The sequence below is a fragment of the Bos taurus genome, chromosome 29 (genome assembly GCF_002263795.3).
Source record: "Bos taurus isolate L1 Dominette 01449 registration number 42190680 breed Hereford chromosome 29, ARS-UCD2.0, whole genome shotgun sequence".
Classification (NCBI taxonomy): domain Eukaryota; kingdom Metazoa; phylum Chordata; class Mammalia; order Artiodactyla; family Bovidae; genus Bos; species Bos taurus.
Window position 1 is genome coordinate 18014327 of NC_037356.1, and position 17325 is coordinate 18031651.

At 48.3% G+C, this 17325-nt stretch overlaps 1 protein-coding gene across 1 annotated transcript; it reads left to right on the forward strand.

Annotated features, from left to right (window-relative positions):
• The first annotated feature begins 5452 nt into the window (after nt 1–5452).
• KCTD14 (potassium channel tetramerization domain containing 14) lies at nt 5453–15785 on the forward strand. The gene is made up of 2 exons (XM_024987435.2): nt 5453–5685; nt 11176–15785. Exons 1-2 carry the CDS (start codon nt 5617–5619, stop codon nt 11836–11838), a joined length of 732 nt encoding a protein of 243 aa, XP_024843203.1. The 5' UTR covers nt 5453–5616; the 3' UTR covers nt 11839–15785.
• Nucleotides 15786–17325: the final 1540 nt, after the last annotated feature.

A 17325-nucleotide genomic window follows, 5' to 3' on the forward strand; every position in this document is an offset into this window, starting at 1 on the left:
GCAGGGACTGAGGAGAGAAGCAAGGAATAGTGCAGTCCCTCAGGGCAGCTAACTGCAGGGGCCTGAAAGGAAGACAGTGGTTACCAGAACCACAGAGAGGGTGTGGAGAGGGTGCCTGAGGGACACAGCTGACTCACACGGACCTGGTAGGGAGGGAGCTGGGGAATAAAGAGTCTGATCCCACTTCCCTTTTCCCTCTGATCTCCTCTAGGCCTCACAGTGGCCAAACTCAGACGCAGGCTGGAGGCCACAGTTATTGTATGGCATGCTCAGTCGCTCAGTGTGTCCCTTTGCGTCCCCACGGACAGTGACCCACCAGGCTCCTCTGTCCGTGGGGTTTCTCCAGGCGAGAATACTGGAGAGGGTTGCCATGCCCTCCTCCAGGGATCTTTCTGACTCAGGGATGGAATCCACATCTCTTTTGTCTTGCATTGGCCGATGGGTTCTTTACCACTAGTGTCATCTGAGAAGCCCTCTGTCCTCCACACATGATTTCTTTTTAATTTTTAAAAATTTATTTATTTTTATTGTATTCTATTTGTTTGGCCATGTTGCTCAGCTTTTGGGATCTTAGTTTCCTGACCAAGGATCAAACCCGTGCCCCCTGCAGTGGAAGGACAGAGTCCTAACCACTGGACCACCAGGGAATTCTATGACTTCTTTTTTTAAAAAAATAAATAAGAAACGCTCCTAGTGTTCGGAAAAGAAAGAAAGAAAGGAATGAGGGAAAGAAGGAAGACAGGTCCTTGTCCAACTCCTAGTACCTGACACCATGATTGACACATAGTAGGCCCTCAGGTATGTTTCCCCATTTCTAAAGGGGAATAGCACTACCTGCTATTTGTTTTGAAGATGAAATAAAACTCTCCAAAGAACCTGGCCCAAAGTCAGACCAGTCCGGTTCAGTCCTGGACCAGTCTATAAAGACCTGGATATTCCTCAAAGGGCATAGGGCAGAGGGAAGGGAAGAGGGTCCTTGTGGGTTGGCAGGGGTCTCCGCCACCGCGGAACTCACAAAGGGAGCCTTGTGCGGGAGTGGTGGCAGGATGCTTCAAATGACAGCTGGGCCCAGGGCTGCCAGGCCTGGGCTGGGCTGGGTTGGGCACTCTGCCACAGGCGGCCCTCTGAGGGCCTTTTCATCTGAGTCCCAGCTGCCACTTGGCCGGCTGGCCCGAAGCCCAGCAGCCTGGAGAGGAGAGAGGCTGGCAGCTTTGTCTCAGGAAGAAGAACAAAGAGGAGGGCAGAAGGAAGCAGTGCTTGCTCTTGGATTCAGGCCAAAGGGAAACAAGATCCAGTTCTAGGCAACACCAAGGTACTGTTTGAATTCCTTTGTTGCGTAGCATTAAGCAAGACAGTTTCACAGAGACCGTCTCAAACGATATCCCAACCCCCACCATGTTACAGGTGGAGAACTGAGGCCCAGAGACGGGCAGGGACCTGGCCAAAGTTACAAGTGAATGGCAGAGCCACAGCTGGAAACCTGGTCGTCTCTTGTCCCCTGGTGCTGAAGGATTCTGAAAGAGGCACTTCACCTCTGGGATCCCTGGGGTTCTCATACGTAAAAATAGAGGTGCTAATTCCTATTTTGAATGGTGAGGGTCAAATGTACTAATGGATATAAAAGGAAGAAGAGGGCTATTTGACTTGGGTCTTAAAGGCTGTGTAGGAGTTTTCCAGAGAGAAAGCGCTGGTGAGGAAAGGCATTCTGAGCACAAAGAACAGCATAAACAAAGTTGAAGAAAGTATAGGAATGTAGGTTATTTCAGGGCAGCTGGAGCTGGCGGAGAAACCGGAAATAGGGCCCAGGCTTCTTGATGCTGTCAGAAGTGCCCACTGCCCCTCCAAGTGTCCAGCCCTTCTTTCTGTGGTGATGACCTTTCAGAACTCAGCCTCCCCATGGAATCATCCTGGCCCATGCAGCTGATCAGCCCTCTGGGAGAAGTCAGACAATGTGAGGGGAAGGGGCTTCATGTGCTGGGCAGAGCTGACCTGGCCCGTGGGAGGCTCCCTAACCCAGATGCAGCAGGCAGGGAGGCCTGCTTTGAGGAGGTCACAGCTGTCTCCCCATGGTTCAGTCCTGTTTGCAAGTCACAGTATTCAAGGTGTACACTTGTACCCAGTGTCTCAGTCCATCCAGGCTGCTATGACAAAAATACTGTAAATTGAGTGGTTTATAAAGAACATTTATTTCACACCGTTCTGGAGGTTAGGAAGTAGAAGATCATGGTGCTGGTGGATCTAGTGTCTGATGAAAGCCCACTTTCTGGTTCATAGACGGCCATCTTCTTTCTGAGTCCTCATATGATGGAAGGAAGGAGCCAGAGAACTCCCTGGGGGTCTCTTTTACAAGAACAGTAATCCCATCGTTTCATGACTTAATCACCTCCCAAAGGCACCACCTAATATCATCACATTGATGATTAGGTCTCAATGTGACTTTTGGAGGGAGATAAACGTTCAGACCACAGCACCCAGATACAAAGCAATTCTTTACAGTCACAGAAAGAATTCTGGAGTGAGAAAGACATGGAGTTTAAGCTTGGTTCTGTCAATTACCAGCTGTGTGGCCTTCTGTCCATTCACTGAACTTCCCCGAGCCTCAGCTCCCTCATCTGTAGAGTAATCTAACTGCTTGGAAGAACACATACAAGAGTCTGTGTTCAGTGCAGTGCGCTCCACACATGATCATTTTCATTTACCTCCTTTCCCTGGCACAGTTGACCCCTCTGCTGGGAGGAGTCCCTGGCAGGCTTCTCTCAACAAAGCTTTCCCCGCCTCAAGACCCAGCTTACGGGCCACCTCTCCCATGAAGCCTTTCCAAATCCCTCACACCAAAAAGCTGACTTCCTCTTGGGCTGCCTTGTGCTTGTCTTTGTTATTGTGTTTTGTTTTGCTCTTTCACACTTTTTCATGTTCACTGCAACTAGTGACATAATATAAATATGTATTAAGAAAAATATTTCTTTTTTACAGATTTGTTTGCTAGTTTTGACTGAGCTAGGTCTTCGTTGCTGTGTGGGCTTGCCTCTCGTTGCAGCAAGCAGGGGCTACTCTCTAGTCATGGTGTACACATTGCAGTGACTGCTTTTGCTGTGGAGCACAGGCTCTAGAACACGAGGGCCTCAGAAGCTGTGGCTTCTGGGCTCTAGAGCACAGCTCAGTAGTTGTGGCACACAGCTTAGCTGCTCTGTGGCATGTGGAATCTTCCCGCATCAGGGATCAAACCTGCGTCTCCCGGGCTAGCAGGTGGATTCTTTACCACCGAGTGCCACCAGGGAAGCCCAAGAAAACCATTTCTTAATCAATAATTTCCCCTCTATTTCTATCCCATTCACACGGAATAACCAACACTAATATCCACTGTGCATCCTTCTACACTTTTCTAAGTATACGTTCACATGTGTGTGCTTGTGCTCAGCCGTGTCCGACTCTTTGCGACCCTTTGGACTGTAGCCTGCCAGGTTCCTCTATCCATGGGATTTTTCAGGCAAGAATACTGGAGTGGGTTGCCATGCCCTCCTTCAGGGGATCTTCCTGACACAGGGACTGAACCCACATCTCCTGTGTCTCCTGCATTGTAGGCAGATTCTTTACCCACTGAGCCATCAGGGAAGCCCATATGTTCGCATAAATAGATATAAACTTATATATTGAATTCCCATAGTATATATACACTGCTTTGATGTTTATTTTTAATTGCTTAATAAATCATGAGAGGCTTCCCAAGTGGTGCAGTGGTAAAGAATCTGTCTGCCAATGCAGGAGACACAGGAGACACCCGGTCTGATCACTGGATCAGGGAGATCCCCTGGAAGATGACATGGCCACCTACTCCAGTATTCTTGCCTGGAGAACCCCATGGACAGAGGAGCCTGACAGGCTCCATGGGGTTGCAAAGACTTGGACACAACTGAAATGACTTTAACATGCATGGATGCGTGGGTTTTGGGGAAGAGGATCACCGAGACAAAGTGGCATTTTCATCACACTCTATCAAGGATACACATTATCATCATAATTTCTGACTCCTGCTGTTGACCTTGATCACCTGGATAACTACCTGGCAAAGTTGTCTCTGTCATTTTCTCCACTGTGCATTTACTCTTCTATTCTCCTCTCTTTCCATATTGTCCTCTTTAGAAGGTCACTATGCAGGCCTATACTGCTGCTGCTGCTGCTGCTGCTAAGTCGCTTCAGTCATGTCTGACTCTGTGCAACCCCATAGACGGCAGCCCACCAGGCTCCCCCGTCCCTGGGATTCTCCAGGCAAGAACACTGGAGCGGGTTGCCATTTCCTTCTCCAATGCATGAAAGTGAAAAGTGAAAGTGAAGTTGCTCAGTCGTGTCTGACTCTTAGGGACCCCATGGACTGCAGCCTACCAGGCTCCTCTGTCCATGGGATTTTCCAGGCAAGAGTACTGGAGTGGGTTGCCATTTCCTTCTCCAAGAGTTATTCCCCATTTCATAAGGATTGTGTTTTTTTAAATAGTTATTTTTAATTTTTTAAAGTTTTATTTATTTATTTTTGGCTGCACTGGGTCTTGGTGGCTGTGCAGGGTCTTTCTCTAGTTGCAGGGGGAGGGGGCTATTCTCTAGCTGGGATGGGAGGACTTCTAGTGCCCGTGGACTCCAGCAGTTGCAGCTCGCAAGCTCTGCTGCTGCTGCTAAGTGGCTTCAGTAGTGTCAGACTCTGTGTGACCCCATAGACAGCAGCCCACCAGGCTCCCCCATCCCTGGGATTCTCCAAGCAAGAACACTGGAGTGGGTTGCCATTTCCTTCTCCAATGTATGAAAGCGAAAAGTGAAAGTGAAGTTGCTCAGTCGTGTCCGACTCTTAGGGACCCCATGGACTGCAGCCTACCAGGCTCCTCCATCCATGGGATTTTCCAGGCAAGAGTACTGGAGTGGGGTGCCATTACCTTCTCCCTCACAAGCTCTCAGTTCGGTTCAGTTCAGTCACTCAGTCGTGTCCGACTCTTTGCGACCCCATGAATCGCAGCGCGCCAGGCCTCCCTGTCCATCACCAACTCCCGGAGTTCACTCTCTTTTGCTTAGTTGTGGCCCCTGGGTTTAGGTGCCACGGGGCATGTGGAATCTTTCTGGCCCAGGGGGGCCCAGGGATTAAACCCAGGTTCTCTGCATCGGCAGGCAGATTCTTTAATAATAATATATTAATAATCCCGGATCACCAGGATTATATTTTACCAGCAAAATAACACACACAGCAGGTACCTAGCATTTGCTGCACTTTCAGCAGCTGATCTGAGGTGACTATATAATCCACTGTCCCATGGAGACTATATAATCCACTCTCCCCTGGAGACTCACTTTTCTTACCTGTAAAATGGGTGTTTCTCATCCTTCACCCCCACGACTGTATGAGTGGACAGGGTCCAGGGCGTCAACGTCAGTTCCCTCTCCCTTCCCCATTTGGCTGTCCAGCAACCCAGACACGAGAGGGGCAGTGACCAGCCTAGGGTGTCACCGCCGACTGCAGCCCAATCAGGGCTCTCACCACACCCTGGGTAGGATTCCCCCACCCCCGGGGGGGAGCCAGGTGCACTTCGGCCGGCCACAGGTACCCCTCACGGGCCAGAGCCCGCGGGGCCGGGGAAGATGAGCCAGACCTCGGCGCCCGACTCCCGGCCAAGTGGCCGGGCCGCGCCCCCCGCGGGCCGGCGGACGGTGAGTGCGAAGCCGGCAGCGCGCGTGCAGACCCGTCCTGCTCCGGGCCCGCCGCCCTCCCTTTCCCCACTCCTTCCAGGGCCCTCTAACCCTTCCCTCCCCGCAGGTCCGGGTTCCCCTGCTTCGGGCCTGCGGCTGGGGGCTCTCCGCCTGGGCTGTTCCTGCTGCTTCGATCTCTCCTGCAACGCCCCGGTCTCGGCGCTGGTTCCGGCTCAGTCCAGCAGCTCCTGGTTGCCCTCTTTCCGGCTTGGCTGCCTTTGTGTGGTCTCCTCCCTGTCTGCTTTGTGTCTCTTCTCGCAGCCCCTCTGGCTTGCCCCTCCTCCTTCCCTGCCCCACCCCTCCTGCCGGTGGGAGAAGCCCCCACCGGGGGCGGGCCCGAGTATCGTCCCCTCACCCCCACCCCACCGCACCCCTTCTGCAACCCGAACCCCTGCCCTCTGGCTGGCTCCTGAGTCTTCCTGCTTGCCTGTTTCCTCCCAGGATTTGAGGGGGTGGAGGGGGGAGTGTGGACCAAAGGGGAATATCAAGAAAAAGCCCAGTGCACTCTAGTATTAGAACATTCTCACCCCTGCCGGGCTAGGTGCCATCTCGAAGGCTTGTAGGAAGGGAAAGCAGACCCAGCCTTGGGGTGACTATGGCATTTTCCAGTCAGGTGATGACAGCCTTATTGTTCTTGGCTGTTGACAAAGTCACCTGGTCAGAGGCGTGGCCACCCAACGTGCCCAATAAATGTCTGAATTAATTACCAGAAGAGGGAGGAAGCGGGAGGAAGCCTGGACGGCCCCTGATGCGAAGTAGGGCAAGACTGGCCTTTATTAGAACCGCGGGGTGCTCCTGTGAGTCAGTGCTGAGGGTGAAAGTGAAAGTGAAATCGCTCAGTCGTGTCCGACTCTTTGCGACCCCGTGGACTGTAGCCCACGACTCTTTGCGACCCCGTGGACTGTAGCCCAGCAGGCTCCTCTGTCCATGGGATTCTCCAGGCAAGAGTACTGGAGTGGGTTGCCATTTCCTTCTCCAGGGGATCTTCCCCATCCAGGGATCGAACCCAGGTTTCCTGCATTGCGGTCTCCTGCATTGCGGTCTCCTGCATTGCGGTCTCCTGCATTGCAGGCAGACGCTTTACCCTCTGAGCCACCAGGAAAGCCCTAAGTGCGGTTCAATTCAACAGACACATTGAGCAGCCCCCTGTGCTGAGCCCTGCAGCATGTACTGGTAACATGAAGATGAATCTGGGAATAGTCCTCCCTTAGGAACCTTCCACGGTGTGGGGGATTCAGATGAAGGGACAAAATTACAAGACAGAGATAAGTACCATGACGAGGGAAGTACATGAGCCTCTGAAATCAAGGAGACAACCCATCCAGAAAATTCCCAGAGCAATTAACTTGAAGGCTGAGCGACGGGACCGTGGGTGGTAAGCGAGTGACGTCCTGTGGACAGCGGGGCCCAGCGTGCTCTGGTTGGGTCGGGAAGGGAGACCAGTACATGGCTTTGGTAGTTGATTGTCAGGGTTACAAAGGGCCTTGTAAACCTCGTTAAGAAGTCTGGAGTTTACCTTTAAAGAAATGTGGGATCACTGAAGTGGTTAATGCAGGTAGTGACTAGATCAGATTTGCACTTCTGACAAACTGCTCTGGTTTCAGAGTTGAGATTGGATTGGGTGAGGACATTCCAGGGAGCCAGGAGCCATGGATCTGACCAGGCATTTAGAATCACCATTTTAGTGACTCATTACCTGTGTGTGGGGAGGTTGAGGACATGAGCAGAGTACAAGATTTCAGTCTAGGTTTCTGGCTCAGATGACTGAGACAGGACGCAGTGGGAAAATGTCCAAGTTGTGGTGTGGGGAGAGATCTTGGGGCTTGGGGACATATGACTGGAGATGTCCCTCCACTGACTAGACTAAGAGTGACGTAAGGAAATGTATGAATGTTTGGTGGGGTTAGAGTTGGGCCTGTCTGATTCATCCCTGTGTACCAGCACTAGCCTGATACCTACATTTCCCCAGCCCATGCACACAGGTCAGGCTTGCCCATCGAGGAATGCTTCAGCAGGGTGACTGGGTAGAACAGGTGGGGAGGAGGGGCCGTGAGGAAGGGCTGGTAGTCTAGAAGAGGGATGGGAAAGAAGTCTTCGTCTGCTAGAAACAAATACAGCAGTATTCATGGATGACGTAGGAGGTTTGGGATTCCCAAAGAGGTTTGGCGTTTTTAGAAAACAAGGAGGGAAAAGGGACAGAATTTAGAAGCTTGGGAACAGGGCCCAGGTCTTGGGTGTTAAAGAAATGGGGGTGAAGATATCAGGGCAGGAGACTATTTTGTTTAGTATCTGGAAATGAGCTTCAGAAACAACATTTGAAGTGATTAGATTCATTAAACTTTCAGAGCTGAAGAGACTCAGAGTTCTCTTCATCCATTTTGCCTCCCTATGTCATAGACGACTAAGCTTAAGCTCAGAGTGGCTCAGGCGGTAAAAAGAGTCTACCTGCTATGCAGGAGACCCAGGTTCCATCCCTGGGTCGGGAAGATCCCCTGCAGAAGGGAATGGCAACCTACTCCAGTATTCTTGCTTGGAAAATCCCATGGATGAAGGAGCCTGGTGGGCCCCAATCCATGGGGTCACGAAGCGTCATACATGACTGAGCGACTAACACACTCAAGCACAGAGAAGGAAGTGAGATGCCCCAGGAACATAGCTAATAACTTGGCAGCAGTGGGACTGGGTGTTGGGAGGGTGGGAGTAGATCACTCATACTGTCCTGCAGTCAGACTGACACGGATTTGATCCCAGCTGCCACTTCCCAGGTGGCACTAGTGGTAAAAACCCACCTGCCAATGTAGGAGACATAAGAGACAGTTCAATCTCTGGATCAGAAAGAGCCCCTGGAGGAGGGCATGGCAACCCACTCCAGTATTCTTGCCTGGAGAATCCCATGGACCGAGGAGCCTGATGGACTACAGTCACTGGGGTCGCAAAGAGTCAGACAAGACTGAAACAACTTATCACACAGCACAGCGACTTCCTCACTTCCTTCTTTCTGACCTTTCCTTACCTGTAATGTGGGGATGTTAAGAGCACCTGTGAGCTTTCAGTGGTAGAGGAGTGAGGAGAATCCATCATCAATCCACTCAGGGGTTAGAGTCTGCAACTTCTCATTTAACTTCCTGGTTTACAGAACCACCTTTGGGTTAACCAAACACCCTTGCCAAAGAGCCTGGAGGTTTATGGGAAAAGGAGAGAGTCACAGGTCCTGGGCTTATTTTTCTCAAGGCTGAATTGTTTGGCTGCTTTCAGAATGCATCTTTTCTCCCCTCTCCATTCCAGCTAGCGTAACTGTCCCTGGGTAGGAGCTGTTGCTATGGCAACTTGGTTCTTCCCCCGAAATCTGGCAGTCTTGAGCTCTCTTAATTCCAGTACTTTAATCTTAGAGGTAGAGCCCACAGACAAGTTGAAAAGGAAGTCACACCTAAATCAGACTGAAGGACATTTCTATACCCCTGGCCCTGCAATGACCTGCAATCAAGTGTCCAGTTTGGAAATCCAGCTTTCCGTCCAACACTGTAGATCTTTCCCACACCAACAGCCATCGCATCCCCTAGGAGACCTTCCCTGACAGCCTCCAGCACTCGTCCACAGAAAGAGCCAATCCCTTTTACCTTTGAGTCTTCCCCCTCAGCACCTACACATTGAAACCATCTGTTTGCTTCTCTCCTCTGTGAGCTCCTCAAGGGCAGGAACTGTGTCATGTTCATCTGCTTAAGAGAAGGCTTGGATGGAATAGGTCCTTCCTACATTTTGTTGGATGACTAGGAAATGAAGAGTGGAGGTGTTTGAAGGTTGAAAATTAACTTCTGTGATGACTAAGTGCAAGCTTTGGGGTAAATCAGATTTGAGTTCAAATCCTGTGACATTATCACTTAATAACTGGTTGATCTTGAGCAACTTAAACCTCACCTCCTTAAGCCTTAGTTTCTTCATCTGGAAAATGGGGGTTTACTACGTTCTTCATAGGATTGCTGTGAAGGTGGAGTTAGTAGCTTTGTACAGTTAATAGACTGTGAGGGGAGGTCTGCTTGTTCCTCATTGTTCCAGCTGCCTGACACAAAGTAGGTGCATACATGCTTTATTGCTGCTGCTGCTGCTAAGTCGCTTCAGTCATGTCCGACCCTGTGCAACCTCGAAGACGGCAGCTCACCAGGCTCCCCCGTCCCTAGGAGTCTCCAGGCAAGAACACTGGAGTGGGTTGCCATTTCCTTCTCCAATGCATGCAAGTGAAAAGTGAAAGTGAAGTCGCTCAGTCGTGTCCGACTCTTAGGGACCCCATGGACTGCAGCCTACCAGGCTCCTCCGTCCATGGGATTTTTCCAGGCAAGAGTACTGGAGTGGGGTGCCCTTGCCTTCTTCAAATGCTTTATTGAATGGATTTTAAATGATGAAAGGTGTTCAGGAAGCTGGTTTGTAAGGATGATAACTGATGTATCACCTCACGTGTAATAATCACTAATAGAGTATTCGGGTATTTTTGTTAGGTCTGTGGGGCAGCACTTAGTATCCCCCAAATGAAGCCTGACCCTCAGTCTCTTTTCAAGTCCCTGTCTGCATTGGCCTGTGGGCATCTCCAGGCAGATACTGCGTGGGTCTTACCCACATTCTTAGTGCTCAGCCCGAGAGAAGAGGGCTCTAAAAATTCTGATGAACAGCTAAATCTATGTTTGCACCATATGTTACCATTTATGAGGCAGTTTTACACCTGCTGTATTTGGTTTTACTGACCTTGTCACTACCAAGGATATTCCTGTTATTTAATCCCATAGGCCCTTATTTTGAAAAAGTACCCATCAAACACGTTCTGTTTGTTATGTCATGCCAACTGCAGCCAGAATTTCTGATCTATACGAAATAAGAATTTTTATCACCATTCCTAGCACAGGATGCGGACACACAGTAAGTACCAAAGAAATGATTCCTGGATTGAATTTATGTACGGTTTCTTTAACCTTTCTAAAAGGTCGAAAATGCATCTCTCCCTTTTCCTGATGCCTTAAAAACAAAACAAAACAAACTATGTCTTATATCTAAGCATTCCTGTCAGGAACTCATGTCTTTACAAAAGCTCTAAATACTTATTTTATGAATAAGGAATCTGAGGCCTAGGGAGGGGGAAAGTCTTGCCACAGGCCACACACTTTAGCAGTATTGTCCCTGCAGCTTGCTTCCACAGCAGCTTCCTCCACTAATATTATGTGACCTAAATGAGAAAATTCAAATGCTTGAATTCGGTATTCTTATTTCAAACCAAAATATTTCCCTCCCTTAAAATGCCTACTCTCTGTAGCATAAATAGAACCCCCTTCCATAAGATGGACATTCCAGTAAGCTGAAGCCAGTTGGCTCCTCTAAATTCTGTAGGGTATTATACTTTGGATGAAAATGAATCATGAGCTCCCTGGAGATGGCACTGTTGGTCACTCTGCTTCTTGTGCCCCCCAGGAATCTCCGGTCGTGGAGCTGAACGTGGGGGGTGAGTTCTATACCACCACCTTGGGCACCCTGAGGAAATTCCCAGGCTCAAAGCTGGCAGAGATGTTCTCCAGCCCCGCCAAGGCCTGCCTGGATGCCGAGGGACGCTTCTTCATCGATCGCTGCGGCACTTACTTTGGCCCCATCCTGGAATATCTGCGCAGTGGGCAGCTGCCCACCCAGCACATCCCGGAGGTGTACCGCGAGGCTCAGCACTACGAGATCAAGCCCTTGATCAAACACCTGGAGGACACGCCGCAGATCTTCGGTGAGCAGGTGGCGCGGAAGCAGTTCTTGCTGCAGGTGCCAGGCTACAGCGAGAACCTGGAGCTCATGGTGCGCCTGGCGCGAGCCGAGGCCGTGGCGGCGCGCTGCTCCCGGGTCCTGGTGTGCCTGGTACGGAACGAAAAGGAGGATGCAAACTGCGCAGACGCCCTGCGCTCCCTGGAGGCGAACAAAAGGTCAGTGGTCAAATTCGGGCCTTGGAAGGCAGCCTTGGATATCAGTGACCTCCTGGACTGCCTGAACATGGACATTAAGGCCCAAGGGTACCAGGTATGCTATTCACACAACAGTCCGTTACCAGCCAAGGTCTCCGACTACTTCTATACGTTCAGCTTCAGCTGGTGGTGATCCCCAGGGGCCGGGGCTCTTTGTTATGGGCTGTGGTGGGAAGTATGAAATTAAAAGTTGCCTCAAAGAGCCATCTTTCTTTAAACTAAAAAAACAAAAACAAACAAACAAAAAAAAACAACAACACAACACACAGGAGTTCCCTTGTGGTCCAGTGGTTAAGAATCCACCTGCCCAATGCAAATGACATGGGTTTGACCCTTGATCCGGGAATATTCCACAGGCTGCAAGGCAACTAAGTCTGTGGGCCAAAACTACTGAGCCTGCCACTCTGGAGGTCTGCTCAGCAACCAGGGAAACCAGCACAATGAGAAGTCTGCCCATGAAAGCTGGGGAGTAGCCCACCCCCCAGCTTGCCACAACCAGAGAAAGCCAGTGTACAACGAAGACACAGTGCAGTAAAAACAAACAAAATTTAAACAAAAAACCAAATAGACATCAAAAATTTCCATGGTGGTCGAGCTGAGTTTTGCCACCAAATATTTGTTTCCCTCTTGGGGTTCTTTACATCCACTGCAACTGACTCCACTGTACTTGCCTACTGAGGTGCAGCTGTTTTCCTCTTTAAAGTCTCATGTACCTGCCAGACCCTTCCCTGAAGTCTAACAGCAATGTGGGGATGAGTTGGAATGTTTCAACCATGCTTTGGCTGGAGATGAGGGATGACAGCAGAAAAGTAATAGGATGTCATGAATCTAGACAGTCAGACCTAAAAATGTAATCCAGCCAGCCTCAGCTTGTGGTCCACTCTTCTAGCCCCGGTGTCTGCCTTCATGAGGAAGATGCCACGTTAGTACTTGGAGTCAATGCTGCTCAGATCTTCTCTCCTGGGTGCTGTGAATGTTGGCTGCTGAAACCTCACAAGTGTCCTCTTCTGTAGAGCAGCAGTTCTCAAAGTGTGGTTCCTAGACCAGCAGCATCCCCAATACCTGGGAACTTGTTAGAAATACAGATTCGCTAGTCCCTACCTCAGACCTACTGAATCAGAAACTTTGGAAGTCTGCCCAACAGTCTGTTTTAACAAGCCCTCCAGGTAATTATGATGCACCCTAATTTTGAGACCTGCTCTAGGAAAGAACTGCCATCTCACTTGTGTGGAGGTTCAAAACACTGATCCCTCACCTCAAGGAGGAACAGGTCTGATGTGGTTCCTATTTTAGCTCCTTGTGGGATCAGGCTGAAGCCAGCCTTTGCTGGACACCACATTCCTGGTTAGCGGTCTTCTTCAACTTTACCCTGCTTTCCTCACTCCGCTTCACTTGAGAACATATCCTCACTAAACCACTTGAACAAGAGACTCTCTCAGGTTCTACTTCTTAACCAAAGACATTAGGTAACTTTAAGGAGGAAACCTTCATCCTTCTCCAAGTTCAGGTCTGGTGTAGATGGCCCCCATTCCTTACCTAGTTGGGAATTCCCTACTACCAGCCGTCCTGGGCTCCCTGGGACTGAAGGTCAAGTTTAACTGCCAAGCTGTAAGGAATTAACACTGAATCAAGAAATTTCAAATTTAAACATAAAATTTCTCAGAACATAGTTATTTTCAGTGAGCATTTTAATTCAGTAACTGCATCTGCTTGTATATATTTTTTATTCTCAAAGCTTGTTCTGTATTTTTCTTTTTTTGTATTTAATATGGCTGACAGTTTAAAGTAGAAAAATGCTAAATGTCTATTTGAACTTAATATCATGAATTAATTCAACATTATTCATAAGGAGCCAGAAAAATGTTCATACCCTTTGATCAGTAATTATACTTCTGAGATTTGATTCCAGAAAGTCACTCTGCTCCATAAGATCTAACTAGGATTGCGTAAAATCTCACTTTTATGAATTATGGAAAGATCAATGTCCTCCCAAAGATTTCTGCACATTCCAAGAGCGCTTGTCTTCTTACAGTCAGTTCTGGTTCTCTGCTCCTGCTAGATTCATTCAGCATTGGGATTAACTAGATTTCTTAACCTGTTGTGCTGTTCTACACAATGCTCACCCAGAGTTAACACTCAAATCTTTTCCTTAACTTTTACAGATGCCACTCGCACCAACTATTTGCTCACATAACAGGCAAATAAAGGGAAGGGAGTTTACCGCACAGAATCGCAAACAACTTCAAATTTAATATTGGGCATATCTATTCTTAAAAGTGTCTTAGTCACCCTATCACTAGAGGCTTTTCACTAGTAGATTGTATTTGTTTTCTACTCTTTTCTTTCTTCCCTATTCCTGCCATGCTTCTGTGTGTGTCTGTGTGTGTGCTCAGTCATGTCCAACTCTTTGCAACCCCATGAACGGCAACACACCAGGCCTCCCTGTCCCTCACCATCTCCCAAAATTTGCCCCAATTCATGTCTATTGCATTGGTGATGCCCTTCAGCCATCTCATCCTCTGATGCCCTCTTTTCCTTCTGCCCTCAATTTTTCCCAGCATCAGGGACTTTGAAACCCCAATTTAAAAATGGGCAAAGGACCCAAATAGACATATTTCCAAAGAAGATGAACAGATGGCCAACAGGCACATGAAAAGATACTCAGCATCAGTAATTATTAGAGAAATGTAAATCAAAACTGCAATGAGGGGCTCCCTGGTGGCTCAGTGGTAAAGAATCCACCTGCCAATGCAGGAGATACGGATTTGATGCCTGTCCGGGAAGATCCCAGAAGTCGAGGGTCAGCTAAGCCCATGCGCCACAACTACTGAAGCCCAAACACTCTAGAGCCTGTGCTCCACTAGAGAAGCTGCTGCAATGAGACGCCTGTGAACCACAACTAGAGAGTAACCCATGCTCGCCACAACTAGAGAAAAGCCTGTGCAGCAACAAAGACCCAGCACAGTCAAATAATTAAGTAAAATTATTTTTTTAAAAATCCACAATGAGATATCACCTGAGATCTGTCAGAATGGCTGTCATCAAAAAGACCACAAATAACAAATGTTGGCAAAGATGTGGAGAAAAGGGAATCCTCACACACTGTTGGTGGGAATATAAATTGGTGCAACTCCTATGAAGAATGTTATGGAAGTTTCTTTAAAAAATAAAAACAGAACTATCATACGACCCATTAATTCTATTCCAGGGTATATAATCTGAAGAAAACAAAATATGTGTACACCCCAATATTCATAGCAACATTATTTACAATAACCAAGATATGGAAGCAACCTAAGTGTTCAATAGGTGAATAGATACAAAAGATGTCTATGTGTCTCCACACACACACACACACACAATGGAATACTACTTAGCCATAAAAAGAATGACATTCTGCCATTTGCAACAATCTAGATGGCACCCCATTCCAGTACTCTTGCCTGGAAAATCCCATGGACAGAGGAGCCTGGTAGGCTCCAGTCCATGGGGTCGCTAAGAGTCGGGCACGACTGAGCGACTTCACTTTCTCTTTTCACTTTCATGCATTGGAGAAGGAAATGGCAACCCACTCCAGTGTTCTTGCCTGGAGAATCCCAGGGACAGAGGAGCCTGGTGGGCTGCCGTCTATGGGGTTGCACAGAGTCGGACATGACTGAAGTGACTTAGCAGCAGCAGCAGCAGCAGATGGACCTAGAGGGTGTTATGCTTGGTGAAATCAGTCAGACAGACCAAGACAAATATTCTGTTAACACTTGTATCTGGAAACTAAAAACTAACACAAATAAATATATATATACAACAAAACAAAAACAGGCTCACAGATACAAAGAACAAGCTAGTGGTTACAACTGGGGAGAGGAAGGGGAAAAGGCAACATAGGGGTATGGGATTAAGACATACAGTCTACTATATAAAAAATAAGTAGCAGATATATTGTATGACACAGGGAAATGTCATTATTTTGTAATTCCTCTAAATGGGGTATAATCTATAAAAGTATTGAATCACTATGCTGTACACCTGAAACCAATATAATATTGTAAATCAAGTATACCTCAATAAAAAAGAAAAAACCCACCTCTGTTCATTTTTAGGGGTATATGTATCCTTGCCTGGAGAATCCCATGGACAGAGGAGCCTGGTGGGCTGCAGTCCATGGGGTCACAAGGAGTCGGGCACGAGCGACTAACACTTACACTTATATGAGACTATTTGGGCTTCCCTGGTTGCTCAGTAGTTAAAAATCTGCCTGCCAACTCAGGAGACATAGGTTTGATCCCAGTGTCAGGAAGATCCCCTGGAGAAGGAAAGGACAACCCACTCCAGTATTCTTGCCTAGGAAATCCCATGGACAGAGGAGCCTGGCGGGCTATGGTCCATGGGGTTGCAAAGGAGTCGGACACGACTTAGTGACTAAACAACAACATGAGACTTTTCAGATCTGCTGGCATTAACTAAAGAAAATTACAGTCAGAGGAGAAAAACTTGAAACTCACTGCCAAATATAACTGTCCAAATATTATAATCCAAAGGAAAAACACAGAGTAAAGCCTTTGAGAGTGCCATCATGAAGACATCCTAGTTCATAGCACTGTGTCAGGTTTTCAGGTCTCACTTTTCTTGGAGCACTTTTTTTTTTTCTTCTGCTTATTTTCCTTGTCTTCCCCTGGCCCCCTTTCCATTCATTCTTTTCCCTTTTCTGCTGCGCTTAGTGTCCTGGAAGGCTCATCTCTAGGTACTTCGTGCTCAGGCCCCTTTCCGGTTGATCAAAGACTTGGAAAATATGACAGCAGAAGACTGGAGACAAGAAGACCTGGGATGTTGGTATAAGGATGAATGTCTTGCAATGGTGAAAACGTTTGTGTTTCCTATGAATGCCCACCAGAGGGCACCCATTGTAGAAGAGGCTTTTTAAAGAAATGAACAAACATAATGATCCAACCTCTGCGTGCCAGTCAGCCTCTTTCCCCAGCTCAGTGGAGTCATGAGAAAGGTGGCCATGATGGCAGGGGTGGGGTCTGTGCATGGGCTCTACGGTATAGACTTCTTCTCAGCATCAAAGCTGATGTAGTCAGTGATGAATGTCCAACAGCAGAGACCAACACTGAGCCCCTGATACAGTATTTTTCCCACAGGGGGACTAGATACTTGGTGGTAGGTTGATAGTCCTGCAAATCAGTTAGCTGTACTGAACTGTAACAAACTGTTGGTAGAAATGCTGGCATCGCTAAGCAAATGGCATGAATAGCTTTGTTTGAGGATGTTTGCAAAGCTGCTTAGGGTTAGGGTGCAGGTTTACTTCATCGTTGTTGTTGTTCTTGTTTAGTTGCTACGTTGTGTCCAACTATTTTACGACCCCATGGACTGTAGCCCGCCAGGCTCCTCTGTCCATGGAATTTCCCAGGCAAGAATACTGGAGTGGGTTGCCATTTCCTTCTCTAGGGGATCTTCCCAAATCAGGGATCAAACCTGGATCTCCTACATTGCAGTCTGAGCTACCAGGGAAGCCCAATAAAGCTAGTATCACCCTCCAATCCTGGAGACATTTCATGGTGATAAAAAAATGCCTCCCAGGGGCTTCCTCAGTGGTCCAGTGGCTAAAATGCTGTGCTCCCAA